At 54.7% G+C, this 27712-nt stretch overlaps 2 protein-coding genes and 1 long non-coding RNA gene across 6 annotated transcripts; 1 reads left to right on the top strand and 2 right to left on the bottom strand.

The window, feature by feature from the left end:
• Positions 1-183: 183 nt before the first annotated feature.
• On the bottom strand, positions 184-15606 carry LOC120513087 (lysosomal alpha-glucosidase-like). 2 transcript variants are annotated; one of them, XM_039732091.1, is made up of 20 exons: positions 15371-15606; positions 9193-9724; positions 8842-8987; positions 7737-7902; positions 7148-7244; positions 5861-5980; positions 5481-5599; positions 5281-5412; positions 4415-4525; positions 3499-3612; positions 3256-3340; positions 2795-2912; positions 2313-2446; positions 2073-2224; positions 1695-1843; positions 1473-1614; positions 1196-1294; positions 915-1079; positions 689-835; positions 184-512 (listed from the first exon to the last, which is right to left on the bottom strand). In XM_039732091.1, the coding sequence occupies exons 2-20, from the start codon at positions 9712-9714 to the stop codon at positions 450-452; spliced, it is 2781 nt and encodes a 926-aa protein (XP_039588025.1). In that variant the 5' UTR covers positions 9715-9724; positions 15371-15606; the 3' UTR covers positions 184-449. The 2 variants fall into 2 exon arrangements, with proteins under 2 accessions (XP_039588025.1, XP_039588024.1); XM_039732090.1 differs by lacking the exon at positions 15371-15606 and adding an exon at positions 10709-10865.
• MAFK (MAF bZIP transcription factor K) lies at positions 14113-27712 on the top strand. Of its 3 annotated transcripts, none has more exons than XM_039732098.1 (3): positions 14113-14358; positions 21605-21684; positions 22883-27712. In XM_039732098.1, the coding sequence occupies exons 2-3, from the start codon at positions 21649-21651 to the stop codon at positions 23315-23317; spliced, it is 471 nt and encodes a 156-aa protein (XP_039588032.1). In that variant the 5' UTR covers positions 14113-14358; positions 21605-21648; the 3' UTR covers positions 23318-27712. The 3 variants fall into 3 exon arrangements, with proteins under 3 accessions (XP_039588032.1, XP_039588031.1, XP_039588033.1); XM_039732097.1 differs by lacking the exon at positions 14113-14358 and adding an exon at positions 17448-17579; XM_039732099.1 differs by lacking the exon at positions 14113-14358 and adding an exon at positions 20574-20709.
• LOC120513091 lies at positions 15762-16479 on the bottom strand. The gene is made up of 2 exons (XR_005630201.1): positions 16352-16479; positions 15762-15906 (listed from the first exon to the last, which is right to left on the bottom strand). It is a non-coding gene; the product is annotated as an uncharacterized LOC120513091 (long non-coding RNA).

Raw genomic sequence — 27712 nt, 5'->3', positions numbered from 1 at the left:
GTTGCAGGAGTGGAATGTGAGGCTGGAATTGGGGGTGTTGGACTGGGTCTGAGCAGCTGAATTCAGGGTGATGGAGCCAGGAGAACTGAGGCTGAGGACTAAAACCAGGGGACCCACAGCAACTGGCTGCCCACCCCCTCTCCCCCATGCCACCCCTTCTGTCCCCATATCACACTCACAGGACACGTTCTCCACATGCCTTTATTGCAGTGGGGACCGCAGGGACCCACACCTCCACCCACCCACCCAGGAGCACGCAGGGGGCACCCAGCAGCCAAGCCCCCATCCCACGCCCCCTGTGCCCAGCTGTGCTGGAGGGGGACGAGCAGCAGCAGGTGACAGTCCCCAGTGCCTTCTCCATGGCAGCATCCCAGCTTCAGGGGCTGGAGCATGGGCCACCTCCCAGCAGGGTGTCCTGGTGGGCTGAGGGGGACCCCACGGCCCCCTGCTCACAGCCACTGCAGGGAGAAGCCCTGGCTGAGGATCACGCCAAGGTCACTCACGCTGAGAACCTGTGGGGGGAGACAAGACATTGGAGAATGCTTTCCCCTAAACCCTGGCACAGCAGGAGAGCCACAGAGAGTCCTCATCCCCTCTTTGGTCACACTGTGACCCTCAGGAGGAGAGGTGGAGACCCTCAGGATGGGGACACCCACCCAGCAAAGGGCACCCTGAAATGGGGCCATACCTGGTTGTCCAGGTAGGAAAAGGGCTTCTCCTGGCCATTCAGGAGGACCTTGCTGGGCGGCTTCTGCACCCCAAAGATGCTCAGTGTGCCAACGGTGACCTTGGTGGCCTCGGTGCTGGCATGGAGGACGGTGGAGGTGAAGATGTTCTGTAGGAAGGGACAGCATGAGCTCAAGGTGACCAGCTACCATGGGACCCCCACTCCTGCCCTCCCCACCACATCCCACCTGTGTGACATTGAACACCACGTAGGAGTAGTTGCCTGTCTCAAAGGTGTCCAGGCTCTCGCCATCATCCCAGAAAAGGTCACCCCAGGCAGTGGCATGCGAGGACAAGGCCACGATGAGACGCAGGGGGTTCCCTCGGGTTGCCTCTGTGGTGGTTCCTGGTTTCTGGGGTTCAAAGAAATGGGTTCTGTAGGGCCATGACCACTGGGTCCAGGAGCTGAGGAGCTGGGGGACACACACGCTGTGGACAGCACCCAGGGAGGAGGTGGGTAGGCACTCACCTGGGTGGGCAGGATGGAACCTTCCCGGATGTGCAGGTTGAGGTGCTCCAGAGGGGCTGACATCTTCAACATCTCCCCACTGCTATTCACCGAGGAGCCCTGGGCAGGAGGCAGGAGACATGGGTGTGAAGGACCAGGGCTCAGGCACAGGTCTGCAGGACAGCCATCCCCAACTCTCCCTCACTAGGGCTCCCTGGGCTCAGGCAGGGCTTCCCACACACAGCCCCAGGAGGGTCAAGCAGGGATCACCCTGGCCAAATGCCGTGATGCTCCTCACCGTGTAGAAGTCGTACCACGTGCCTTGGGGGACATAACCTGTGACTGAGTCCACGCCAGGCTCCAGCACTGGGGTTACCAGCAGGCTCCGGCCCCACAGGAACTGCCTGTCCAGCTCCCACGTGGCCACATCCCAAGGGAACCTGCGGCGGGATGGAGACGCAGCTCGATCTCCCCGATTCAGCCCAAGCATCTCCCCAGCTCCCGGTGGGGATGGCCTTACTCAAAGAACAAGGGCCGGGCCACGGTGTCCCCTTGCAGGTGGGCACGGTGGAAAAGGGTGTAGAGGAAGGGCAGGAGGGAATAGCGGGTCAGCAGCACGTCCTTCATGGCTGTCCTGGCTGCAGGGCTGAACGCTGCCGGGTCCTGGGCCTGGGGGAGACACAGGCAGTCAGCAGCTGTCCCACCCCGAGCCCCAACCCCAATTCCTGCATCCCACATCCCATATCCTGCATCCCCCACCCCATATCCCAATTCCTGCATCCCCCATTCCACATCCCACCTCCTGCATCCCCCATTCCACACTCCATATCCTGCATCCCCACCCCATATGCTGCATCCCAGCCCCAGGATGCCTCCCACGGGGCACACTGCCCTGGACCTTCTCGTTCTGGGTGTTGTGGTTGCGAGCGAAGGGGTAGAAGGCCCCGAGCTGCATCCAGCGGGTGCACAGCTCCTCCGAGGTGCTGCCGGAGAAGCCGCAGATGTCTGCCCCGACCAGCGGGATGCCAAAGAGGCTGAAGCTCAGCAGCCCTGGGGGCAGGGACAGTCAACAGGGTTAGAGACATCTCCAAACAAGCAAAAGCTCCAGGAGTGCTGGTAGGGGCTCTGTGCCACCCACCTGGAATCGAGTAATGCATGTCCTTCCACTGGCTGCGGTTGTCACCCAGCCAGTGCCCCGAGTACCGGCCCTGGCTGGGGAAGGTGGAGCGGGAGATGAGGAAGGGCCGCTTCCCCCGGATCTTGATCAAGGCGCTGGAAAACAACAGGAGAGCTGGGGGCAGAAGGGAAGAGCAGCCCACCATGTGTTTGCCTTACCCCACAACAGCTGAGGGAAAATTCCAGCCCCCTGGCAGAGGGGTGAGAGTCAGTCCAAGCAGTGTGGCAAAGGCTCGCAGCAGGAGCAGCCTCATTCCCCCATTCCTCCCAGAGCAGTGTCAGCTCCCCTTTTCTCCTGGATTATTCCCATCCCAGAGGCTGTGAGCAGCCAGAGCTTCTCCGCTTCAGATCCCACTCAAATCCCCATCCTCTTCCTACTCAGCTCTGAGAAGGATTCAGTCCCAACCCATTCCCAGGCTGTCAGGAAGTGGGATGCTCAGGTACCTTGCTGTGGCTTTGGCTTCCATCAGCCCATAGAGGTTGTGGAGGTTGTAGTGCACTGAGACTTTCTGCTTTGCCGAGGCACACACCGTCTTAGCAGAGAGGGAATCGCCCAGCACGGCTGCCAGGAGGGAGAGCCCAGGTGGACTCAGCTGGGGTGCAGGGGATATGGACTCCCCACACTTGCTGGCTCTGGGTCAGCCCTCCCACAGCCAGCTGGCACTGCCAACCCAGTGCCAAAAGATCATGCAAATGGCCCCATGCTGCACCCTGACATGGCCCTAACAAGTGTGCATGGCTTAGACATGGATACTGGCACATGAAGGAAGGGATGGAGGCATTCAGGGTGTAAAAGAGACACAATGTCTCTTAGAAATGGTTTTCTGTCACCACACTCAGTTGGCAGCTGTCTCAAAGCACACAGTACCTATGAGCACAGCCTTGTATCTCATCTCCCTCCTTACCCGGAGTGTAGGGTGGGTTGTCCAGCTCTCCTGGGGGGCAGCCATCTTCAGACCCATCCATGAAGTTGGATGGCTCATTCATGTCCTAAGCAAAGAAAATTGTGCTGCAATTTCGGGTGTGTGTTTTTGGGATTAGTGGTAGACCTGGAAAAGCTGCATTTGAGGGACAGTCCTGCCAGGACACACGCCAGGCATGAGCTGAGCTGCAGGCAGGGAGCAACCCACGGGCAAGGAGGGACTTACAATCCAGAGGCCGTCAAAGGGCACGTGGGCATAGAAGTGCTGCAGGTTCTCCAGCCACCACTGGTGTGTATCTGGGTTGGAGAAGTCTGCAAAGGCAGTGAAACCAGGCCAGACCTGTGGGGACACCACAAATCCATGGGTTCAGCGAGCAGCTGATTTGTGGGGAGCCACCATGGGGAACAGGGTACCACAGCATGCCCGGGATTTCAACTGAGGGTGAAACAGGCAATGAAACAGAAGACAAACCCAGCCAATGCTTTGAGTCCTGGGTGCTACACACACAGCATCCCTTCTACTCCATGGTACCAGGAGGAACCAGGTGCTGAGGAGTCCCCACACTCCGTGGGCAGTGGCAGCTGATGGAGCTGCTCTGTCCCCACTTGCACAAGGCCTGATACCACCTCATCAAGAACATGTCAGGGAAAAGCCATGATTTCTCTGTGCTTTGCCTCATTCCAGGAATTTTAGCCAATTTATTTTCCCCCATGCTTTCAGGCTACATCAAAAGCTCCCTCCTTGGAGACAGCGAGAGAGAGCAGGTGGGAGAAAACAGCCAGAGGGGTCAAAGTGGGAGGAACAGCTGCAGAGCAGGTCTCGAGGCACACTGCTCATGACAACAACCTCCCCTCACCCCAGAAACAGGAAGGGAGAGAAATCAGATGATCAGCCTTAGGCAGCACTGCTGACTCTGTTAAGCTCATATGACTTCCACAGGCTCCTCTGCTGAGCAGGGGCTGGTCCCCAGGCTGGTGAAGACACCAGGAGGTGACACATGAGGAGGACAAGGGCTGAGCCAGCTCTGGCAGTTATCCCAGAGAAGTCCCTTGGCCACTTGGCTTTCCCTGTGTTGTGATGAAATCCCAGCCCTGGTATTGCACAACCCACCAGGCTGGGATTTCCCCCTGGAGCTGCTCACCTGCCCGATGAGTGGCTGCCCTTGGGTGGTGTTGAGGAACAAGCCCCGTCTCAAGCCTTCATCAAAAGGCCAGTAGGAGCCGTGGGGGCTGGTGCTGCTGATGCCAGGATCCTGGGGATGGAGCAGAGGGTTAGTGCCACTCCAGGCAGACCACGGCTCCTTCTCCTGGCCAGAGCAGTGTGATTCACAGAAGAGAACCCAGACAGGGTCAGCCAGAGCCCACACACGGCAGTTGTTTCCCCCCAAGGGGAAGAGAAACTTGCTTCAACGCTTCCAGGCATGTTTTCTAAAATGCCACTTCTGCAAGTCCCCAGGACCCATTACGGTGTTTTGGGGAGGAGGGGACAAACACAAGAACTCTTCTTCTTATGCAAGAAATGTCAGGTCATGGACAGGGCTACTACAGAGAGTTCAATGAGGAGGAAATCCAACTTCCCCCTGCAAGGACCTGCTGGTCCCCACTGCCTGCAGCAAGCAGAACCCATGCCCCCACTCCTTGCAGAGGGAAGAAGGGACATCACAGCCAGGTCACAAGATGCTAGCATTTGTGGAGATGTGAGAGCACTTGAGCTGAGCATCCACAAGTTAAACTGCCTGACCCACAGTTCCTCTATTCCTTCTCTCACAGGATCCTTGTACCCACAGAAAGACAGGAGAACAGCACAAGAACCTGGCCGTGTCTCCAAGGTCCCTGCATTAGGGGGATTTCCAGTCACAGTTTCCAGCTGCCTGACCAGCACTGGGAACTGGCCTCCTACAAAAATCCCCAGAGCCAGGAATGACCAGCTGGGACCAGGAGCATCCATTATGCCCTTGTCTGACATCCCTGCAGCAAAAACAGCACCGTGGGAGAGGAGGGGGAATACCAAGATCATAACGTAGCGCTGCCCGTGTTTGTGGAGGTCTTCCACCAGGGAGGGGAGGGAGGCAAACTTCTGGGAATCCAAGGTGAAGTCCCGGTACCCATCCATGTAATCGATGTCATTCCACTGCCCATCCTGCAGGAAAGAGGCTCAGGAATGGGTGATGGAGACTGGACTCCCTGCCCCACAGGCCTGGGGGTTACCTGGGGGATCTGGTAGTTCCTCATGGCTCTCACAGTCTGCCAGGTGTCATTGCTGGATCCGTAGCCCCAGCGGCAGAGGTGGAAGCCGAGAGCCCAGATGGGTGGCATGGCTGGGAAACCTGCAGTGGGACAGTGGGAGCACGGATGGGGTTTCCCAAGATGACAGCAGCATCTCAAAAGGATGGGAAGGTAAGGGCAGAGGGAGGATAAAAGGTGATAACTGGCAGCAGTGTGCTGGAAGGGCTGGGGATGGGACAGCTGGGGGATGCTGATCCCTCCCCAGCTGAGAGGGCTGGGGATGGTGGGGAAGCTGGGTGAGACAGGGATGTGGGCATGAAGGAGGTTCCTGCACAGAGCTGTGTTGGGGTGTGGGCACTTACCTATCACCTGCTGATACTGCTGGATGACCATGTTGGGATCGGGCCCTAGGAAGATGTAAAAATCCAGCACCCCTCCAATGGTCCTCCAGGTCAGGCCTGGAGCAGGCTGCAGAGCCACCTCTTTGAGTGGGAAAATAGAAAAGAGGAGAGGAGAGGAGGGGAGAGGAGAGGAGAGGAGGGGAGAGGAGAGGAGAGGAGGGGAGAGGAGAGGAGAGGAGGGGAGAGGAGAGGAGAGGAGGGGAGAGGAGAGGAGAGGAGGGGAGAGGAGAGGAGAGGAGGGGAGAGGAGAGGAGAGGAGGGGAGAGGAGAGGAGAGGAGGGGAGAGGAGAGGAGAGGAGGGGAGAGGAGAGGAGAGGAGAGGGTGGTGACAATTGGGGAGCTACCCCCAGACCTTTGCCCCTATGATGGGGCCCAGGCAGCACCACAGGCAATGCTCAGGGGAATAGAGAAATCCCTGTCTTGCACTCAGCAGATGCTAAAAGGGTGTCTGGAAGCTTAAATCATCACAGCCCAGAGAGATCATGGGTTTATGCTATCTTGAAAATCTGCTCTTTAATCTCAAATCTGTGCCAGCTTCCACTGCTGGACCAAGACTAAGCACTTCAGTGCAGTGCTTTCCTTCATGTCCTCCCCTGAAATCCCCTCCTAAGTGAATTGAGAGCCACTTGTACAAGCAAGCACGTGGGAGCCAGGCCTTTCCTGGGAAGGGCTCTTCACATGGAGCAGCCTTTTCACCTCAGCTCAGCTGGCTGCATCTCACAGGAGCTCCTCGGCAGCCTCACAGCAACAGCTGGAGCCCTGGTGTGAGCAGCATCATCCCAGCTGGCTGCAAGAGGCAGCTGCAGGGAGGGACGGGTGCTCCTGGTGCTGCCCCTCGCACGGCAGGAGCTGCTGTTATCAGCTGGCACACACGGGCAGACCCCACAGCCGCAGCTGGCGCAGCACAGCTGGGAAGAGCACGGGTGACAGATGGCACCCCTGGCTGCACCCCACTGCTGCCAGAGCAGGGGAATGGGCACGGAGCTGCATGCAGGGGACTCGCCTTCCTGATGGCAGCTCGGCAGCTGGGCGTGTGGTTAAACTGCTCGGCAGTTGCTAAAGAGCCTCGCCGTAGCCAGGAAACAGATGGCTGCGCTCAATAACGGAGCCATCAAACCACATCTTTCCTTTTTATGGCTTCCTCTCACCCCAAGGTCCCAAAGTGGCCACTCCAGCAGCTCCCATCTGTCCCAGTCTGCCAGGTCCTCCACCATGGACAAGCTGGCCTGGGGTCCCCTGGACACTTACCCATGGCATTGCTGTTGAGTAGGAAAACACCATGAGCATTTCCACCCTCCTCCATCAGCAGGTAGAAGGGGTGGGCGCCGTACAGGTTGAATGATTCCTGCAAGGAGAGGTTCCCAGTAAGACACAAAAGAGGGCAAAGCAGGAGAGCCCCATGTCACTGAAGGTGAATAAATGACCCTGAGCTGTATATGCTGCCACCACCTAACCAGGCATCTGTCACTCCTCTGGAGCACAAGGCAAGGAATGAGGATAGGTTTGCTTAAGGCCATATGGGAGGCTGCTTCTTCCTCCAGCTCAGGAGCTGCTACTGAGCTGGGCTGGGTGAGGGGGAAACCTCCTGCCTCACCACAACACATTGCACGAGGAGCAGGGTGGAGCGGAAACACCCAGAGCCCTTGGAGTGCCAAGAGCATTTTGCAATTGCTCTGAAATCCTCTCTGGCACATACCTGCTCATCAGCCTCAACCATCCCCAGCCTCTCCCAGTGCTGCTGCCCACCCCTGCCATGCTTTCCCAGGGTTTTTCCAAGGCACAGGAGAGTGGCACTCCTGCCCTCAGCCCCTGCACCCTCTACAGAGGGCAGATGTACCGTGGGAGAGACGTCGCGGGCCCACAGTGTGAGGGTGTTCCAGTCCAGGCTGTGCAGGAGGCTGCCACGGTGCTCCCCCAGCCCATAGAGGAACTTGGATGGGAGTGATGTGGATATCTGGAGAAACTGGTCAGCAAAGATCAAGGGGGCCACGGTGGTGTTTAGCCTGCCAGGGTGACACCCAGAAAGAGAGAGGGTCAAGAGAAGGTTCAGGGACTCATTAGGATGCATTTGCCCATCAATAACTGATCTCTTGCCTCTCAAAACATCTCAAGGGGAAGTCTAGCAGCACATCCCACCCTGCATCCAGCCCCAACACCCTGGCCCAGGAGCAAATTCAGGTCTGGCTGGACGCAAGGCATAGCACAAGCCAGCACAGCACAGCCTTCCCTTTGACACCAGAAGTTTCCACCCAGGTTATTATTAACCACTGAGGTGATATGGCCATGGGGTTTCTCAGCCTGCTGTCACTGATAAGCAGCTCCCAAGTACAGAATGGACCACAGCCACCAGCAAATGGAAAAGGGGAGGAAAGGATGGGATCCCAAAACACCCTGACCAGACATTGTCCAGCTGGTGGTGCTTGCCACAAACTTAGTGTGGGCAAAGCTGTGGAGGTGACAGAAGCTGTACAGCAAAGTCACCCACAGTGCTTTTCCACAAAAAGCCTGGAGCTGTGGGTGTGCCTATAGCTTGGACAGCCAGGGAAACCCAAAAGCAGGGAGAGGGCAAAGCCACAACTGTTCTCTGACATTTTTCCTGAGCCACCAGATCATTTGGTGATGTGCTGGGATTTACACAATGTTTGGCTTCTGTAGCACCCTGGGAGGAATCAGAGCACTGGGAAGCTTTGGGAGAGATGCTGATCCCACACAGGTCTGCCATGGCCAGAGCAAGCACGTGGCCAGCCCCTGGGGTCAGGAAGGCACCTGCTGCCATGTGCCCATGTCAGCACTGTTCACAAGAGAAAGAGTAATAATTGGCTGGAGACCTCACAGCAAGGGTTTTCCTAATGGAAAACCTCTGGGAAGCATGTTGGAACCTGCCTAGGGTAAGAAAAGCTTCTCTGCAGCTGACACAGTGTGAGCATGAGGTGGGTTCTTACAGCACTGTCCCTGTTGCCTTGCGCTGCAGCAGCACCCCAAAGGGGTCCCAGGAGAAGTTCAAGCTGTAGATGGGGTTTTCTGCTCTCTTCATCACCCGGGGAACATCGAGGGGAACCTCATAGCGTGGGTTGGCTGCATCTGTTATCTGCAAAAGGGAGAAAAAGGGCTTTAAAGACCAGCAAAGCAAGAGGGCAAAGTGCTGGAGAAGCTCACTGGCCACACACAGCCATGCCTGGAGCACAGCAGATTCCAGACTTGATCCAAGTAAGGGATGGTCACCTACAGGGTGGCAGGTGCAAGGGTCAGGAGCACAGTCACAGGCTCTTGAGGGCAGCCAGCAGCAAGCTCACCTTGATGTGCAGCCGCGTGTCCGTCTCAAACTCCACATCCAGCCTCAGCTTCTCGATGTCCCGGGGGTAATAGGCCTTCTCCCTTCGCACCAGCAGCCCCACCACGCCCAGCGCTGTCTGGTTGAGGCTCTCCAGTGCATAGCTGGGGAAGTCAGGGGGATAGAAGCACCAGGGCACCCCCTGCTTGCCCTCTGCCAGCGGGGGACTCTGGATGAAGCAGCACCCTCGGCTCTCACAGAGCTCCTGGGTCACGACCACACGCCGCTCTGGGTAGCAGTCAAAGCGATGGCTCTCGGGTACCACGAGACATTTTGGGGGTGCTGTGGGTCCGAGCCAGCCCCCCGACACTTGCCGCAGCACCCAGACAGTGATGGTGCTCAGCAGAACAGCGGCCACCAGCAGCCCACTGCCCACCCACCACGGGGCCAGCTTCCCATGGCCGGGGGGCATCGGGGCAGCCCCCTCCTCTTCCACCCGGCATGCTGCTGGCTGTGCTGTCGTCAGCTTCTGGTACGACTTCATTGTCCTGGTGCTGGATGGAAGGGGAGATGTGGCAGGTGTGATGGAGACAGAGGGGGAGAGCTTGCCCAGGCCTCAAGGACAGCTTCCCCCTCTCCTGATGCCTGTGGTTTGGGCAGAGCCTGCCCACCTCAGCACCCTGCAGCATCACATCTGCACCTTCAGCCAAGATGCACTCAGCAAAGGAAGGCTTTGCCAGGGTCAGGTGGTCCTGACCTGCTAAGTGTGGGGAGACACCGACACCTGACTGTCCACCAATCCCGAGGGACAAAGCACCATTTGCTTTTGGGAGGTGGCAGAGTGGCCCCTCAAGGAGTCTTTCACTGGTCTGAATTAATGGGCTGCAGTGTTTCTGGAAGGTGCAAGCAAAACTGAGCTTGCTCTTCCTGTGGGAACAGAGCTGTGATGCTGAGAGCTGCAGCTCCGAGGTGTGGAGCATTTTCTGCTCCGAGCATTCTTCTACTCTGAGCATCCTCTGTCATCATCGTCCAAAGCCCTGACTCAGAGGTTTTAGACCCGAGGAGGGCTGAGCAAGGGATGGCTGGGAATATGCCATTAGTCCTTGCTTTCCACTGATAAATGCTGATTCTGACAACCTCTCAGGCAAACATCTCCCGGACTCTGAGCAAAGGAGACCCCCATGCTCTAGTTAAGTTTGCAGGCAGCAATCTCAGCATCTTTAAAAAAGAGACACAACTTTCTCGTCTCGTCTCCTCACTCTCACTCAGACCCCGCTCCCCTCACCCTCCTCCCTGCAAAGGCTCAGAAAACGGCTCCATCCCCCACAAACAGCTTCAGTCCCCAGCCCTCTCCCACCCCGACGGCTGGACCCGCCGGGGCCTGGCCGCGAACCTCCCGGAGCGGCAGCGCCTCCGCCCGATGCCGCCGCCCACCGCTCCCCGGCGCTGCCAGCGCCGGGCGGGCACGGGCAGCGCCGCGCCCCGGGAGCCCCTGCCCGCCTGCGGGCCCCGCTCCGGCCGTGCCGGCGCTTACATACACGGGTCTCCTCTTGACATTGTGGCTGCGGGCAGCGGGCAGCGGGCAGCGGGCAGCGGGCAGCGGGCGGGCAGCGCTCCCGGCGCTGCGGCTCCGCCGGCCCCGCCGTAAACACCCGACGAGGCGCTCGGCGGCTCCTACCGCGCCTCTCTAGTAGCAGCGCATCGCCGCACGCCCCTCCTCCGCTCGCTCTTCCGCGCTGGGTGCTTTTTTAATTTTATTTTTAATGTTTGTGTCTACGCGGTGCTGTTCAAGGGTGGAGAGCATGGGAGAGCAGCGGGTTTTTTAGGTTTTTCCACAGTTGATGCATGCAGGGTGTCAAAACCCAAAGAACGAAGAGCTCTGTTTAGGTGACTAAACATCTGTTTAGGTGACTAAACCTCTGTGCCCCCTTATAGGGTAGCACTTTATCCCTGCTCAGTGGTTTCAGGGAATCGTGATGCTGGGTGTGTTTTGGGCCAGACTCACAAAATCCCAAACATCCCAGACCCTTTCTCCATCCAAGTTTTCACCAGAGGTCCTGCCTCCCATGCATTCCTTTTCATTTGCTTAACAAGTGTGTGTGCTGCACAGTCTTTCCCACTTTTCAAGGGACTGGAGAGCTGCTCCTTGTTTACTATTGAAGGCCACCGCTGTCTAAAGTTCAGCAGCAAATAAAAACAGACCTTTGGAGCACAGGTACTTTCCCCAGGGAATGGAAACGAAAAGTAACTTGTTGTGAATAGCACATTTCATCCAGAAACAGAATTTTGGGCGACACAGCTGCTCCCCTCCTGCCATATGTGATCTGTCAAACCCCATGTTGTTGCAAAAATTGGGGGCAATACTTTAATTCTGGTGAGCCCTTTGTGTGGGGCTGTCACCACAGAGGGTGAAACCCCTGTCCAGGATGAAGCCAGCCCATTCCTGCTGGTGGTCCTCCTTGAGGATCACCACCTCGTGGATGTCTCAGGGATAAACCAGCCAGCCCATTCCTCAAGGAGGACCACCACCTCGTGGATGTCTCAGGGATAAACCCTGGATGATTTAGAATGGCTCTGACCACTCTTGGTTATCACCACTCAGAGAGAGCACAGGCACAGGTGGCTGTGCTGGGGACAGCAGTGGCCCCAAAGGCTCCTACACCCAGCATCTCTCCTTGCTTGTCTTGGCTCTCTGAGCCACTAGAACCTTCCTGGATGGAAAGGAGATCTGGAGACAAACTTCAAAGCATCAGTGGAGACCACAGTGATGGCTGGAATCTGCCCTCCAGCCCTTAGCTCACCCTGCCCCAGCACCCAGTGCAGGATTTCAGCCAGTGCCTGCAAATCTGGGAGAGGTGAAGGCCAAAGCTGTTGCAGCTACACTGGACAGCAGCTTCATGCCACCCACCACCTGGGAGCTTTAGCCAACCCCATTAGCCCAGTTCCAATGATAAACAGGGATTTCTTAACATCAGGGAGGTGCATTCACTAAACCTTGCTCTGGCTGCCCAGATCCATGGGGCTGTGCCAGATATGAGGCTCCCTGTGTTTTGCAGCTTGTGTTGTTCAAAGGGAGCAGGAGAGATGGGATCTTACTCACAGCCTGTTATGGCCCTTAGAACTGCTCCAGTATTTGGCCCCAAGGCTGGAAAGCACAAATTGCATGGGGCTGACACAGACTTTCCAACATTGTTATGGACGCAAAGAAATCAAAACAAGCACAGCTGAGATGTATGCTGTTTGGTTTAGTCAATTGCCTGTGTTATTGCATTTTTTATGCATTATCATCATTGTTGGATGTCCCCAGGGTCTGAAATACTGTTCACACAATTGGGGTCAGGGGGCTGTGTTTAGCAGCTCACACAACTGCACAAGGAAAGTGGAAGTATAGGGTTGAGGATCCAGCCCTGGGCAGGATTTGGCCCTGGTGCCATGCTCAGGGGGCTGCAGGACAGGCACTGCTGGGCACAGGCTGGTCCAGAGCTAGTGGAGGACAAGGCTGGTCAGTGGCCACCTCCAGGAGCCCAGGGAACAAGTGAGTTCTCCTAAGAGCATTGGGGTGCCTAGGACACATTTCTCCACCATGATTTGCTCTGCAACAACGCTCTGCTGATGCTGCAGCTGGGTCAGGGTAACTCCTGGTATCAATCCAGACTGGGGGCTGAAAAGATCAAGAGCAGCCCTTCCAAGGATTTAGGGGTGCTGGTGCATGTGAGGCTGGATATGAGCCAACAAAGCACTTGCAGCCTAGAAAGCCAACCATGTCCTGGGATGCACCAAAAGCCGAGGGGCCAGCAGGTCGAGGGAAATGAATCTACCCTCTGCTGTGCTCTGTGAGACCCCACCTGCAGTGCTGTGTCCAGCTTTGGGGTTCTCAGCACAGGAAGGACACGGAGCTGTAGGAGTGAGACCAGAGGAGGCACCCAAATTGATTAGAGGGATGGAACACCTCCTGTATGAGGAGAGAATTGGTATTGCTCAGCCTGGATAAGAGAAGGCTTCAGGGAGATCTTATTGCCAGCTTTCCCTGTCTGAAGGGAGCCGGCAAGAAAGCTAAAGAGGGACTTTTGACCGGGGCATGTGGTGGCAGGACAAGGGGTAATGGCTTTAAACTGACAAAGAGCAGGTATAGATTAGATGTCAGGAAGAAATCTTTTCCATGAGGGTGGAACAGGGTGCACAGAAAAGTTGTGGATGCCACATCCCTGGAGGTGTTCAAGGCCAATTTAGATGGGGTTTGCAACAACATCGTCTAGTGGAAGGTGTCCCTGCCCATGGCAGGGGGATTGAAGCGCGATGAGCTTTAAGGCCCCTCCCTAACCAACCATTCTATGACTCTATAAAACGCACCCGTGTGTCAGTGTGCAAAACCCCGGGCCACGCTGCGCCCCCGCCACCGGGACTGATCCGGGCGGTAGGGAGCTGTCGGAGCGGGGTGAGCCCCGCAGCGGGGCGGGGGCACGGGGCGTGGTGTAGAGACGCGGATGAGGATGGGGATGAAGGGGGCATGAAAGAGGAACGAGGATCGGGGTGAGGAAGATGGAGATGAAGGAGGGATGGGGACGGGGATGAGAATAAGGATGGGGATGAAGACGAAGACGAAGGGGGGCGACTACGTGCGGGCAGCGGCGCCCCGCCCGTCCCGCGCCCTTCCCCATGAATGAACGGCGCGGGCGGTCCCGGCGGTGACGCGGCGGGCGGGGCGGGCCGGGCGGTGACGCGCGCGGTGACGCGCCATGCCGGAAGCGGCGGGGGCGCTGGTTGGTCGGCGGCGCGGCGGGGGGGAGGGNNCAGGGGGGGTGGGTCGGAGCAGGGAAGGGGGGGTGGCCGCGCGTTGCCGCTCGATCGCGGGGGAAGGGGCGGCTCGGTCGGGGTCCGGTCCGCGTCCCGCTCGGTCCGGTCGGGTCCGGTTGGGCGCGGGCGGGCGGGGCGGCGGAGGTAAAAGTGCTGAGTCACCACCGCGCCGGGCACGGCTGCCCTGTCACCTCGCACCGGTGCGGAGCCGGCGCCGCTGAACCCCCGCGGGACGAGGCTCCGGCAGCGCCCCCGCACCCTCGGGGACACGGCGCTGGGGGTCCCCTGGGTGTCTGCCGGGGTGATGCTTTCCCGGTCTCTTGTTGTTATTTTTCTTCCCCCCGAGGATGAGCGCGCTGCCTGCCTCTGCCTTTGAATGGCTCTTAAAATACATGTGAGGAAACCTGTTGTGACGCCGCGCGCTCCGCCGACTAAAAATAGCAGCTTTTGTAGTACGGAGGGAGCCGGGGCGCAGCCGGGGCCGGGCGGCGTGGCCGCGGCGTGCGGCGCTGCCCGGGCGTGGTGGCGGCTTCGTGATCCGCTTGTCCGCCCCGGGTTATCGGGCAGGAGCAGCCGCCGCCACCGGGAAATGCCAGGCGGGCGCGTCGCTGCCCGTGGGATGGGCTGGGGGTCAGGGCTGCGGCGGGTGGGGGGCTTATCTCTGCTGAGCACAGCTGCTGGTTGGGTGGAAAGAGGGAGAGGAGAGTGGTGTGTTCGGGCTGGTCCCGCAGCCTGTGGGGAGGGAGGGATGCGTGTGCATGGGGGGCCGCCCTGGAAACGGGGCGCTCTGCGGCCGCCCGGGCACCGGCCGTGGGAGGAAAGGGGACGGTGACCGGGAGCGGGCACTGCCGCGTGACTGTCTGGTGGGTGCGGGACGGTTTGGGGATTTAATCAGAAGTGAGGAGGTGGGTGGGGGGAACCTCTTCAACCTCCCGGTGACGGCAGCGGGGAAGCATCCAGGCCAAGAGCCACGGGAACTGAGATCTCCAAACTCTCACAGTGTGTCAGGGTCTGCTTCCTTCCTCCTCTTCCTCGGGCTGAGAGCCCGCTCCCCTCCCTCGTGGGTTTCTCCGTGGAGGATTTATTTTACAGATTGTGCTGAAAGCAGGCCATGAGGTCTCAAATTAGGAACGAGCCCCCTTTGGGCAAAGTTGTTACAGAAAAGGGAAAGGCCTCCATTTTCGCTTTCACCTGGCCGCCCTCTCCTTTGCCACCGTGCCTAAAGCTGAGCTGGGGCTGCGGAAGGTGGAGGGAGCCAGTGAGAGCAAAGTGTTTCCCTGAAAAGCTGCACGCCTTTTTCTTGCACTTTCATTTTTTGTGAGCCCCGTGGCGGGCGCAGCCCTGCGCCCCAGCCCAGCGCGTCGAGCCGCGGCTGCCGTCGGGGTTTTAGCAGCGGGTGAGTTTACCTGCTGGTTTTCTCTCGCTGGTGAAAGGAGCGTGCGTCCCTCCGCTTTTTCCCCCCTTCTCCTTCCGTGTGTGTCCGCGGTGCTGCCTGCGGAGAGCCCTTCCTCGAGCCTTCCTCGTGCAGTCACTTCCTCGGGCTGACGGACGCCGCGGCGGCCCAATGGCAGCGCGGCCCCGCCGCTCGCCCCGCTCCCGCCCGCCCGGGCTGCCCGACCCGCGGCTGCCGGCGACACCGACGGGGCACTTGCCGCAAGGTTGGGCACACGGTGACTCTGGACGCCCTGCCCGCTTCTGCGGGCTCTGAGCTTGACAGGGCTCTGAGCCCTGTGAAATGTTCCTGGCTGTATTACGCCAGCTTCTTGCCTTGCTTCACAACTGTTTTTGAACCAGAGGTAGAAATTTGTTGGGTTTTTTATTTTTTTTTCCCCCTGCTTGCCTGTCAAGGACAGCGTGCTTTGTCATGTTTTATGTCATTTCTGCGCCGTCGCCCGTCTCAGCAATCTGTTGCGGCATGGAGTTCAGTACTGCTGTGTGCCTCCTGAAAGGGAGAAATACAGATCAGCTTGATACCCTCTGATTTCCATCAGCATCGGAAGATGATTAATGGCATGGAATGTGCTGCAGGACTTGGTATTGAAAATCTCTAGCTGTGTGAGATGTTTGGGAAGCGAAGAAAGGACAGCTGGGAGCGCTGGCCCCTGCGGCAGTCGGGGTTTGCGGGATAAGCTCGCTCGCTGATCATTTTTGTAAACATCCAGCTGTGAAATACTTTAGCGGTGCTAGCACTTTCAATTATCAGGAAGTTTCAGGCTCAGCACCCTGTAGAGATGAACAGGCAATTTCCACTTCTGCCTCAGCTATTGTTTGAGGCTATCTTCAAACTTGGGCAGAGAGTCTTCCAAGCATGAAGCAAGCACAAGCGATGCAGTGCTCTGTGACCATCAGCACAAGGGCTGGGGAGAGGCAGTAATGAGAGCAATTACCCTGGCACTGTGCTCCTGAGTTGAGGGACAGGCTGCATAGTGGATCCCACTGCTTTGCAATATTGCAGGACGCCAAATAGTGATGCTATGTTCCATTATTACAGTTAGTGAAGATCTCTGACTGATGGCTGGCACTTAGGGTCAGGAGCAGCAAAGTCAGGAATCCCAGTTCTGCCCCAGGGTCTGGCTGTGCATCCTAGAAAGTTATTTGTTGCTTGTCCGGCTGGGGAGCTGCAACTCTGGGCTGGTGATGCTGAGGTGTAATTCCAGTATATCTCTGTCACCGCGTTTTACAAGCACGTGATGGAAAAAGTGCTGTAAGCTTGTCAGTACCAGGGCTGGCTGTCGCATACCTTTCCCCTTCAGCCTCCTCCTCCATGAAGTTTCAGAGGTGACACACAGATGTACCCGCCTGGTGCTCCATATCCCTGCTCCCTAACCACAGGCTCTCTGCAGCTTCTGACTAGGTTGTTTACCAAACCAGTGAAGACTGTCTGATCCATGTCCAGGCTTCCCCAGAGAGCGCCTCAGAGAGCTGTGTCCTGGCAGCTCTCAAATGTGCTCTGAAGGTTCCTGAATCTCCCCTTTGCTGCTGGATGCTGGTTCCGATCCATAAGGGAAATGGAAAGCTGGCCAGCTGGGCGAGGGCTGCGTGGAGCTCCTCTAGAACAGTAAACAGTGACTCACCCCCTCCTTGTGTCTTCTCTCTCTTCATGTCAAATATATTGCCTCGCATATGCTTCTCTACTCTCTGATTCACACCACCAGCCCGTCCCTCCCCGCTCTCATTACAAATGAGTGACAAGCGTCAGTCTGCCTTACAGGATGTGTGAAGGTTGTCAGAGCAGGAGAATGGCTTTTTGAGTGATGGGGAGAGGGATGGTGCTCTGCCTACCATGCTGCAATGTGCTGGAAATCGGTGTCGTGCCTCCGAGCGGCAGAGGCACGGCGATGAGGATTTAAGCATCTGTAGTTGCCTTCACCTGTCAGCTCAGATGTTACCCGTGGTAGGCACAACCGTTTGGCTCTGGAGCTGGGAGCAACTTGAGGATAAACGAGAAATTTAAACAGCTGCCTCGGATTTAAATGGCTGCGTTTGGGAGTGAGTAGAGTATTCCCTGCGTAGCTGTCGGTGCCGGATTGAGACGTGATGGCAGAGATCCCCGCCGCCGCTTGAACCTTGCGCTGTTTTTCTGCCCTCGGGAAGTCGTCGCTGGCCTGGCGGAAGGTGAGGCTTGCATGTTTTCAGTTTGCTGCATGTGTGTGAGGATGGAAGCTGAACACCAGCAGGGCTGTCTGCCAGGCACTGATGTTTTGGCCGGGGCTGTCTTTCAGTGTAGAAAGAGTTCTAAAATTCAAGTTCATCTGCAGTTGTCGGGTGTCGGCAGTGATTTTATAGTAATTCCTTAATGTGTAATGCGCTTGGAAAGCCCTGTAGCGTGGAAAGTCTGAAATCTCACTCTGGCATGTTTTCCTTCTTAATTGCAAGCCTTGTGTGGAAAGCTCTGTCCTACCTCTGCCTGAGTCAGGCTTTCTGCTGCCTTTCCCTTTCAAAGCAAAGGAGCTGGGATCTCTAGATGCTCTGAGACTGTCAGACTTAGGATGTCAGCTGGAGACTTCCAGGTTTTTGGGAGGATGCTGCAGGAGGCATAGGAGCTGTCTGAGAGAGGGAGAGGGCGTTGGCAAGGCTGTCAATGGGTAACTTTATTGCAGAATTACAAGGGCTCTTTATGTAACCCACAGTCAAAACACTTGCTGTAAATACGAGCGTGGAGCTGCTCTGGAAAAGCTTTTTCCCCTCACAGTTGGTGTAATACTACTTGCTGTTTTATTGATGTGGCATTCGGAATGTGCCGTACTGCTTACAGAGCAGAGATGTAGCGCGGTCCTTGTTCCAAAAAGCTGAGCTCCTAATTTTAGATGTGATGCAGCAAATGCAATTAAGGAAAGAAGGGCAGGAGCAGGGTAAAGACTAAAAGGGTTCTAATAATCAAATCGCAGGCAGGGTCCCAGAAGACCCCTGTGCAGCATGTTTAGGGAACGCTGCTGGGTATGACTTGTTTGCAGAGTGGTTTATGATTTCATTGCGGGGTTTTGCTTTGTAAGTAACAAATGTAAGGGAGATGACATGCTGATTTTTAGTGTCTTCTTGCTGGTAGCTGAATAGTCCCAAATAATCCTGGTGGGAAGGATTTGGTAGATGAGATGAGGCCCAAGGCCCTGGAGGACTGCTGGTGAGGATTGCGAGTGTTGTTGTATCAGTTTCGAGCAGAGCTGGGACCACACCTGTGCCTTCACCTAGTGCAGAGATAAGACTCACCCTTGCACTCAGATATGAGTGTGAGACTTGAGCCTGTTTGAGTGTTTCTACTTGCTCTATGAAATCTTGCCCTTTGGGTCAGGCCAGCCCACAGTCTCCCACCCTTGGTTTAAGAGGGTCTGGCATCACAATTCCTGATGGTGCCTTGAACCTCCTCGTTAACCTGTGTCAGCAGCAGCTCTGGCCATGCCCCTGGTGCAGTAGGGTGGATCCTAGCCCATGTCAGAGGGATGCTGACCCATCCAGGGTGTTTTGGTGTGGGGGAGACAGGTGTGCAGCAGAGGACGCTGAGCCAAGCGCCTGTGCTGTCCTCCGAGGAATGTGCAGGGTAAGGAGCTGTTGCTTTGGTGACATGGAGCAACAGGTGACAGCAGGGTTTCATCACTCAGAGCCGGAGCATTGCTCAGGGTGGCAGGTGAGCCCTCACGCTGACCCCCACTGGAGGCTCTTGTTTTCCATGATACTTTACATTTCTTTCCATCTCCGCACGGCCAAGTGGCCGCGTTCAGTTTTTCCATCGGCTGGCGCACAAAACGCTTTGAAGACGCGCTGGGTGAGGATCAAAAGGCTTTTTGTGCAGTCGGTGGGTGTGACGGGGCTGTCGTTGGCCTCCCCCTCCTTTCTGCCTTTCCTTTTCCGGCGCTCGCAGCGCGGCCGGTGGCCAGCGCGCCCCTTCCCTTGTAGGGACGGGGGCGGCGAGGGAGGGGGGATGCCGCCGAGGGAAGGAAGAGTTTCTGATGCTGTGGGAATGTGAGCGCTCAAACTCTGTAAACAGCTGGTGACTCACTGCATAACTATGGCACCAACTGCCTGCGGCCCGGCTGCGCCTCTGCAGGGAGGGGGCTGCCGGCCCTTTCCTCTGCGCGCTGGCAGCGCCTCGGCGCTCCTCAACTCCGAGACCTCTTGGCCAAGACAAGGAGCTTTTTCCTTCCCCCCCCCGGCTGCCAGTGGTCTGCGGCTCCGGCCGGGAGGTAGGGGTGGGCAGCACATGCCCGGTGCGGAGGGGAAGGGGAGCGCTGGGGTCTGAAGAGGTGCCCGTGCTCGCGGGAGAGCGCGCAGACAGAGGCTGGGCACATCCCGTCCCTCGGAGGCAGCTGAGGGGGGCTGGCACTCGCCCCCCTGCCCCGTGCCCTGCCCATTCCTGCTGTCCTGGCGAGACGAGGGGCTGTGGCTGGAGGTGTGCCCGGGGTGGGGCTCAGTGCTGGAGGAGAGCAGGGAAGGACTCGCGGATGCTCTAGAAAATGCAGCGCACACCAGTTGCTGTAAGTGGTCCATTCATCACGGAGCATCTTGGCTTGTGTGCTGTGCGGCTGTCCTTGTCCCTCCTCCAGACATGAAGAGCTGTGCTGTCTCAGGCTTAAAAATAGAGGAGGCGCCTAAATACACTCCCTAATATCTAGGATAGTATCTTGCAGCTCTGCAATTACAGGATTATTTTTTTCCCCTCCTGCTCTTCATCTTGATTTTTATGTAAGTCGTGTGATGATGAGATGCCTTGACTGATAAAATTCAAGTGACAGCAGCACAGGCTGAGCCAGCACCTTCAGCCACCCAGCTCCCACTGGTCCCCACGCCCCACCTTTGCACCCCCCCAAATCCCGCCACCCCTGTTTGCAGATATGAATGAGTTTGTTTACTCTCCGACGACCTCGTGATGTCTTTGCACAGACATGACCTGAAGTCATTATTGCTTTTGGGCTTCTCTGTTTCCATGGTGACTGTCTCCGGGTTGGCTACTTTCCCAAGGTCACCATGGCAACTATCAGAAGGGAATCATGCTTGGGATGCTTTGGCTGGATTTTTCATGAATGATTAGGATGTGTGACACGATGCAGACGTGGAAATGGGGAGGGTTTGGGCTGGGCAGGAGAAGGTGGGGGGAGACAGAGGACTCCCGCCAGACAGGAGCTCTGCGGTGCCGCGGGTGTGCAGCCCTCGAAGCCGCCCTGTGTCGGGGGCACCGGCGCCTCACCCCTCCCCTCTGGGGAGCCATAGCAGAGGCTGTGATGGTGGCACGGCTGCCGCTGCCTCTCCCGGGGTAGGTACCATGGGGTGGAGGGGTGGGCAGGTGGATTTTCTGCAGGGCGCTGGTCGGAGGGGTGTAGTCTTGGCTAAGGTGAGAGTGAAGGGCAGTGTCACGGCAGGCTGTCGATGGACACGTCTCCACGTCACTAGAAATATCAAGCAGGTCTGGTCTCGCAGTCTGGGGCTGGAGGGTTGGGAAGCAACAGTCTTGATGCTTTGGGAGAGGTGAACTCCTTCCTGGCTTTGTTATTGGGGGGGCTTTTGTTTCTGTTGTTTGGGTTTGCTGGTAGCGTCTCCTTTGGGTGGGGACAGCGCTGGAAGCAGGTTACAAACCAGGCAGCTTCTCTCTGGGTTGCTGGCTCAATTTCGAGCCGAGCTAATAATCATCAAAATGAGAATGAAGGGAGTTGTTGTCTTGTGGCTTTTCATTCCCTTTTATGAGCAGAGGTAACTCTTAAATCAGTCCCTAATAGGCCATTTGGAGCATCTGGGATGCCTCCAGAGGGAGGTGAGCCGGTGACGGGGCCTTGGAGGCCACGCTCCATTCTCCCCTTGGGAAGGGGTGGCACATGGCAAGGTGGTGCGTGATGCTCAGTGTGACTCTTGTTTACAGATGAATGTGTGTGTCCTTCTTTCCTCCCTGCCCTGTCTTCTCTGCTGCATCTTAGGGTGGTTAACAGCAAAATACGAGGTCTGGGTGTTAAAAAGGAATGCACTTGTCAACACCAATTTCTCTTTCTCTTATCTGAACAGGGTAAAGGATATCTGAATCCATCCCAGTGCTTCAAACAACTGTGTGCTTATTTCTTTTAATGGTGGTTGATTTGGGGGTTTGGGTGATGTGTTTGGTATCTTCTTCCTGCCCTCATCTCTGTGATTAACCTGGAAACCTTGTTTTGTTTTTCCAGTTGCAATTTCTGAGCAGTTTTGTCCGGAAGACTGTGCTCAGGTTATGACGACTAATCCCAAACCGAACAAGGCATTAAAGGTAGGGAAGAAGCTGAGTGGGTGGTGCTGGGTGGCTGGGGAGCCTGTCACAGAGCTGTGCCGTGCTGCTCGTACGTGACTGTTCTTTTTCATTCCGAGAGACTCTTAGCAATGGGTGCTGATACCATTTCCCACTGTCTGCAGGAAAGGTTAGGGTAGAAGAACACTGGCATTACCCAGGAAGAGGCTTGAAGTCTCTGGGATGCCATGGAGGCTGGCATATCCCAGCAGCTACCCGAGAGAGTTCTGACTACAGGAGGTATTGGCAGCATCCTGAAACCAGTGCTCCCAGTCTTGGCAATGAACTACTTTTACTCTCAGGACTGGTAGGCACTGGGGAAGGGGCTTGTTCAGCTGGTGTCTCCCAGATCCATGAGACAGTAAATGCCTCAGACATACCAGCTTGATGGTGGTCTGTGCCTGGGCTGTTCATGCATGGTTGAAATCTCTTTCTAGTGTTTTGGCTTTTCGTTCCATATCTCCTGCAGTCTCTGAAAAGACAAAAGGATGTTGTCTTAAAAGTCCTGTGTTCAGTGATATTGAAGGTGTTTTTCAGCCTAAACAATTTTGTGATTCTGAAAATAATGGTGGTGGCAAATGTGCTTGAGGAAAGGGCAAAGCCTTGGTGGTTTTTCCATGTAACTTCAGTTACTAAATGCTGTGCCCTAGCAAAACCAAATCAGGCTGTCCTTGAAGCCAAGCATGGTTGGTTTTGTTCACGACTCAAATGAGCAATCTTCAACAAAAAACCACAAAATGCTGAATTAAGCCCTGCACAGAAGTAGCTATTCTGCTTTTGAGATACTGCACTGGTGTCCCAGCATAATGCTGGGATAAGGTGTCATCTTTAGCATTCATTATGAATTCCAGGTCCTGACAAAGGACTTCACAAAAAAAGACTTCAGCTGACTTCACATTTATCCCCTTGAAAATCGTGCTGTTGGGTTCACATTGGGTATATAAAGATCACTGATTCCTCTGACCTAAGAGGCTAACCCAAACCCAGACAACTGCAGTGCTCAGATCTCTGCCATGTTTAACCCAGATGTTGTAGTGGAGTTTGTGGTCTCCACAGCACATCAGGAGTATTTTCCATGTAGGAATGTCACGTTGCTGAGGGGTGTCCTTTTCTCCTTCTGCTGCCCAGAGCATCTGCTCACGTCGGGTTGCTGCTACCCCTGTGCTGTTGGTATTTGCAGGTAAAGGAGGAGTCAGGAGAGAATGCCCCAGTGCTGAGTGATGATGAACTCGTGTCAATGTCCGTACGGGAGCTGAACCAGCACCTGAGGGGTCTCACCAAAGAGGAGGTCATCCGTCTGAAGCAGCGGAGGCGCACGCTGAAGAACCGGGGCTACGCTGCCAGCTGCCGCATCAAGCGTGTGACTCAGAAAGAGGAGCTCGAGAGGCAGCGGGTTGAGCTGCAGCAAGAGGTGGAGAAGCTGGCCAGAGAAAACAGCAGCATGAAGCTAGAGCTGGATGCCTTGCGCTCCAAGTACGAAGCACTCCAGACCTTTGCTCGTACTGTGGCGCGAGGGCCTATTACCCCGACCAAAGTTGCCACCACCAGTGTCATCACCATCGTGAAATCAGCTGAAATCTCATCCAGTTCTGTGCCCTTTTCAGCAGCCTCCTAGTGCCCTCGGTGGGGGGAACTAGCAGCCTTTCAGAGGGGAGGGGATAAGGCTCTTATGCATTGTTCCGGAGTCCTTGGTCACGTCAAGAATTGGCATTTTAAGAAGTCTCTTCCAAAAGTGCAAAAAACAGAAGAATATAAAAAAAGAAAAGAGAAATACAAACAAACCCAAAGGGTTCCTACAAAGGGAACTTAACTGGCTGCTTCTGTCTGGACTCAGTGGCTCCATCAACCTCTCGTGTCCAGGATTTGAGCTCTGTATGCAGTACAAATTGCAAGATCTGCTTCCTCCTTCCCTCTGCCTCCACAAACCCCTCTCAGCTTGGGCAGCTTTCCAGCTGGGAGAAGATACCTGAGGAGCCTCCGGAGTCTTCGTGAATGATGCTCAAGAGCCAGGAACATATGGACCGTAGAAATCATCGTGTGAGATGAATGTATGGGAAAAAGAGTTTCCTTTAGTGGCCTCCTACTCCTTGTAAGAAGGGTCTCCCCTACCTTCCCCACTTCCATCTGATACTATGAGGGCAGGAATATAGGCTTTTTGGGTTTGATTTCATCCTGCTAACAGTGGATGGGAGTGGGAGGATGATGGAGATAAGTGCTTGGGTCTGACCACACCCATTAAGAATAACCTTTTGTTTTCAATCCATGCTGTTAAAATATGGAAAAATATATATTTTACATATTTTAATATGCCCCATTACCTGTGTGGCCTGTAAAAAAACTACATTGCAGCCTCCTTTATTCCAAGCCCAAGTTTCCCGATAGCTCCTTCCCAAAGGTGTGCCTGTGAATTGGGTATATTTATGCAGTTTATTTCTTCCAAATGATCCACAGTCTTGAAGTAGCAGCTTTTTTTTTCCTGGGTTACCTGAAGCTGAAGGGAGGGAGGCACAGTAAATGCTGTGAAGAGCAGTTTGGTGAGGAGGAGAAGAGGAGATGAGGAGGAAAAATGCTGCATGTATTACTGGCGGAGGCAGAATTGGCTGTGAGAGAAGGTGGGACAGTTCTGCTGGGATCAGCACTACGAGAAGGGGTTTGTGCAGAGGATTTCAGAAGGATGTTTTTAAAGCACTGAAGTGTAACTAGAGGGCAATAGCATTCAGCTAGGAGGAGAGAAGTTTAGAGTCTCCTCCTTGACAAAAGCATTGGTATGTTAGCAATGAGCATCCTTAGCTGGAGAGCTGTGCTCATCATCAGTCCTTGGTGGTCAGAGAAGGGCTGTGGGTAGGTCAGATGGGAGCTTGGAAGAGTCTTTCCCTCTCCATAGCACATCTGATGCTGAATTTGGGATCCAAAGAGTACAGTGAACAACCCTCAGTGTTCAGACAACCTGTGTGAATGTGACCCTGAAACTTGATGCTTTCTCTTGCAAGTGGGTGAGTTACAATGAGGGCAGGATGGAAAATCAATGTGCGTGTAGGGGACAGAAGAATTGGGATCGAGAAGTCGTTTGTTTGGCTCTGAGCAGTGGTTTGGGAGAGGGATTTCTGGCTTGGCAGTGGGCAGGATTTGGGAAGCTGAAAGGAGAGATTCTGCTGTCACGCAGCAGTGATGAAACAATGAATGTTTCCAGGTCACTGTAAAAAAAATAGCTATGTTGGTGTTTGTGTGTTTTGTTGTTGTTTTTTTTTCTTCTTGAAGTAGGAAAGGAAAGGGACTGTGTGTTTTGTAGGGCAGGTTAGAGACTTACGGAATGGACGATGCCTGTTGTTATGCAGGTGAGAAAAGAATGAGATTACTGAGGTTTTAAGATGAGGAGAAGAGCTTAGAGAATTTGGGCTCTGGAACAAAGATCACTGAGAATTCATAAGTGGTTTGGACTGAAAGAGAATAATCAAGTGCTACCATTGTTGGAAAGAGGACAGTGAACTGGCATCTGACACCCAGTATAATTTGTTGTTTGAGGCTTTGTCTTGCCTTGAATAGCAGTAAGTTGGTAGAAATTTAGTGAAGCCCTACTTGTCTTTGGAAGAAGTTGTTAGCTTGCTTTTTTTTTTTTTTTCACCTTGTCATCGGAGTCTCTGGATTTCCCAGGAGGATCCTTTGTGAAATAGGTTAATGAAAAGAAGAAACCTCAGACTTGGTTCTCATTCAGTCCCCAACATCGACATCCGTGACTTTACTGAGCCAGAAAGGGTGTCAGTGAAATGCTTCCTGAAGGCTCGTTCCCCCTGCCAGATCCACGTGTTTTGGAGGGGAGCAGGGAGTTTCCTTCAAGTGATTTTCCAACACATAGAGTTTGGATGGCACTTAGTGTTACCTCATTTCTCCTCCATTCCCTCCCTATCTCCAAACAGGCAGATCGATGTCCTGTGTATCAGTACCAGTTATTGACTCCCACAGCAGAAGCTGAGGAAGAGAAAGATGTTACGGTCATTTCCTGGTCCTCTCATGTTCTCCAGCTCACAGACATTGGACACTTTCCCAGACCTTACAGGTGCCTCCAAAAACAGGCAAAATGGAGACTCCTGGCACTGTTGGGGCTTTAAGTGAAAACTTTAATGAAAAAGGCCAGTTGACTTGAAAATGCCCAAATGCTTCCAGTCTTTAAAACAGCTCCAGAGCTCCATAACATTCCTGGCTAGATAGGAACACCCTCTGGCTGCCCTTGACACCCCTCTGGGGAAATCAGACCTGTCTCACTGAAGGGGACAGAGGTTGAACTTTGTTCCTGGGGTCTTCTTGCTGTTGGAATGAGTTGAGAAACATATCTTTATGTGGCACTTCCCTTGTGGCCAAGTATTTCTTTTTTTTCCAGTTCTTGGAAGGGTGCCAAAGGCTTGTCCAAGTGATTGCTAGTTTAGTGCTGGTAGGCACTTAAATCTCTGGTCACTCGATAAAGAACAAGAGGCCTGGGTGTTGTTAAAGCTGTTGATACCATAGCCATGGTAGGTAATCCATATTGGATATCCATAAGGACCACGTGGAAATATTTAAAGAGAGAGAAATATATATATAAATATATAATTATATACATTTTATCGTACAGATTTTTCGTAAAAAAGAAAAAAAATAATTTTTTTTCCAAGTTTGATACTGTAAATCTTTATTAAAAGAAATTGCCAGTCCAGGGCTCCCTGGGTGGTGACCTGGAGGAGAATGAAATGTCCTGGCTAAACTTCCACAGAGGGATCAGAATTGCAAGGTAACGTGGAGGGAGGAATGACCCGAAAGCTGTTGATCGCGTTGGAGACCCAGCTCCTCCACCCTCCTCCCTGGAGGGCCCTCCAGCTTGGGGTTGTCGCGTTGCATTCCTCTGGGGTTCGGTTTGTTTCTGTTGTGTTTTATTTTTTTTTTTTTGTTTTGTTTTGTTTGGTTTTTTTTCTCTCCGTCCTGCACTTCTTAGCCTGACGCCCAGGGCGAGCGCGGCGCGGGGCGCTGGCGGCGTGGGACGTGCAGCCGCACCTCCCGCCTCTCTCTGCTGCAGTGCTTTGGATGCCGGGGCTCCCTTCTCTGCCCCTCTTAGTTTGTCCCCCCAACCCCGCTGAGGAGGAGTGGGGGATCTGATTTTTGGGTGCTGGGATCCTCTCCCCTGGGCCTGGCCTTTCTTTGGTTGCTCCCCATCCGCAGTGTGACGTGGGAAGCGAGGGCTGGGTGGGAGGCAGGAGAAGACGAAGGCGTCGGGAAGGGACACCTCTGTTCTCGTAGACTTTGCTGTGCTCTCTGTTGGGAGTGGGGAACCTTTCCCTCCAGGGCAGCTCCAGATCCCTTTGAAACAAGGCAGCATCTCTGCTCCTGCCCAGCTCTACATCTGCCAGGAGGAGACCACAAAGTGCAGAGACCTGGGTGCCACGGCAGCTCCGGGACAGCGGGAGGGACGAGGCGCTGGCACTGGGCTGGGGCGGAGGCGAGCTGCACCACAGAGTGGCTCAGACCCGGGGAGGAGGAGAAGGTGGCAGTTTTTTCTCTCTCGAATCATTTAAACTTCATTGTCATGATTGTTTTTATTTAAAAAAAAAAAAAAGGGAAAAAAAAAAAAAAAAAAGCGGAAAAAAAAAGAAACAAAACAAAACTGAAAAACTTTTGTAATGTGGATTTGTTTTCCTTCGTCTGTATTTCAGTCTGCTGGGGTGTTTCTGTAGATGGTGGATACTTGCTTTCATTTTTTTAATGATAGAGGTCTTCTGTTTTAAGTTGTTTTTTATCACCAGCTCATTCTATCCTCTGTGGTTACTCAGTAATTTCATTTCAATATTTATTTTTGTGCTGCTTTTTTATTATAAAATAAATTATTGATATACCAAGCAATGTGGATTCCTGTTTGTAAGGCGAATAGCCCTGTGTATGTGTCCATTACTTCTCTTGACAGCCACAACGTAATTTATTGCTGTAAATTTAGCTGCAGTGACTGGTTTTTTTGTACCTTTCCAATAAAGCATTTTCTGGTTTCAGA

Source organism: Passer montanus, unplaced genomic scaffold, assembly GCF_014805655.1.
Source record: "Passer montanus isolate IOZ18808 unplaced genomic scaffold, ASM1480565v1 scaffold8, whole genome shotgun sequence".
Taxonomy (NCBI): Eukaryota; Metazoa; Chordata; class Aves; order Passeriformes; family Passeridae; genus Passer; species Passer montanus.
Note: the sequence above shows the minus strand (reverse complement) of the source record. Positions and strands in the feature narration are given on the sequence as shown.

What these genes read in the sequence shown, in the direction of transcription:
- MAFK (XM_039732098.1), top strand. Translation starts at nt 21,649, where the DNA reads ATGACGACTAATCCCAAACCGAACAAGGCATTAAAG. An exon ending in AACCGAACAAGGCATTAAAG is followed by an intron (nt 21,685 to 22,882) that starts GTAGGGAAGAAG and finishes TGGTATTTGCAG; the next exon opens with GTAAAGGAGGAGTCAGGAGA.
- LOC120513087 (XM_039732091.1), bottom strand. Translation starts at nt 9,714, where the DNA reads ATGAAGTCGTACCAGAAGCTGACGACAGCACAGCCAGCAGCATGCCGG. An exon ending in AGCGCTACGTTATGATCTTG is followed by an intron (nt 4,526 to 5,280) that starts GTATTCCCCCTC and finishes CTCCATCCCCAG; the next exon opens with GATCCTGGCATCAGCAGCAC. An exon ending in CAACCCACCCTACACTCCGG is followed by an intron (nt 2,913 to 3,255) that starts GTAAGGAGGGAG and finishes CCCTCCTGGCAG; the next exon opens with CCGTGCTGGGCGATTCCCTC.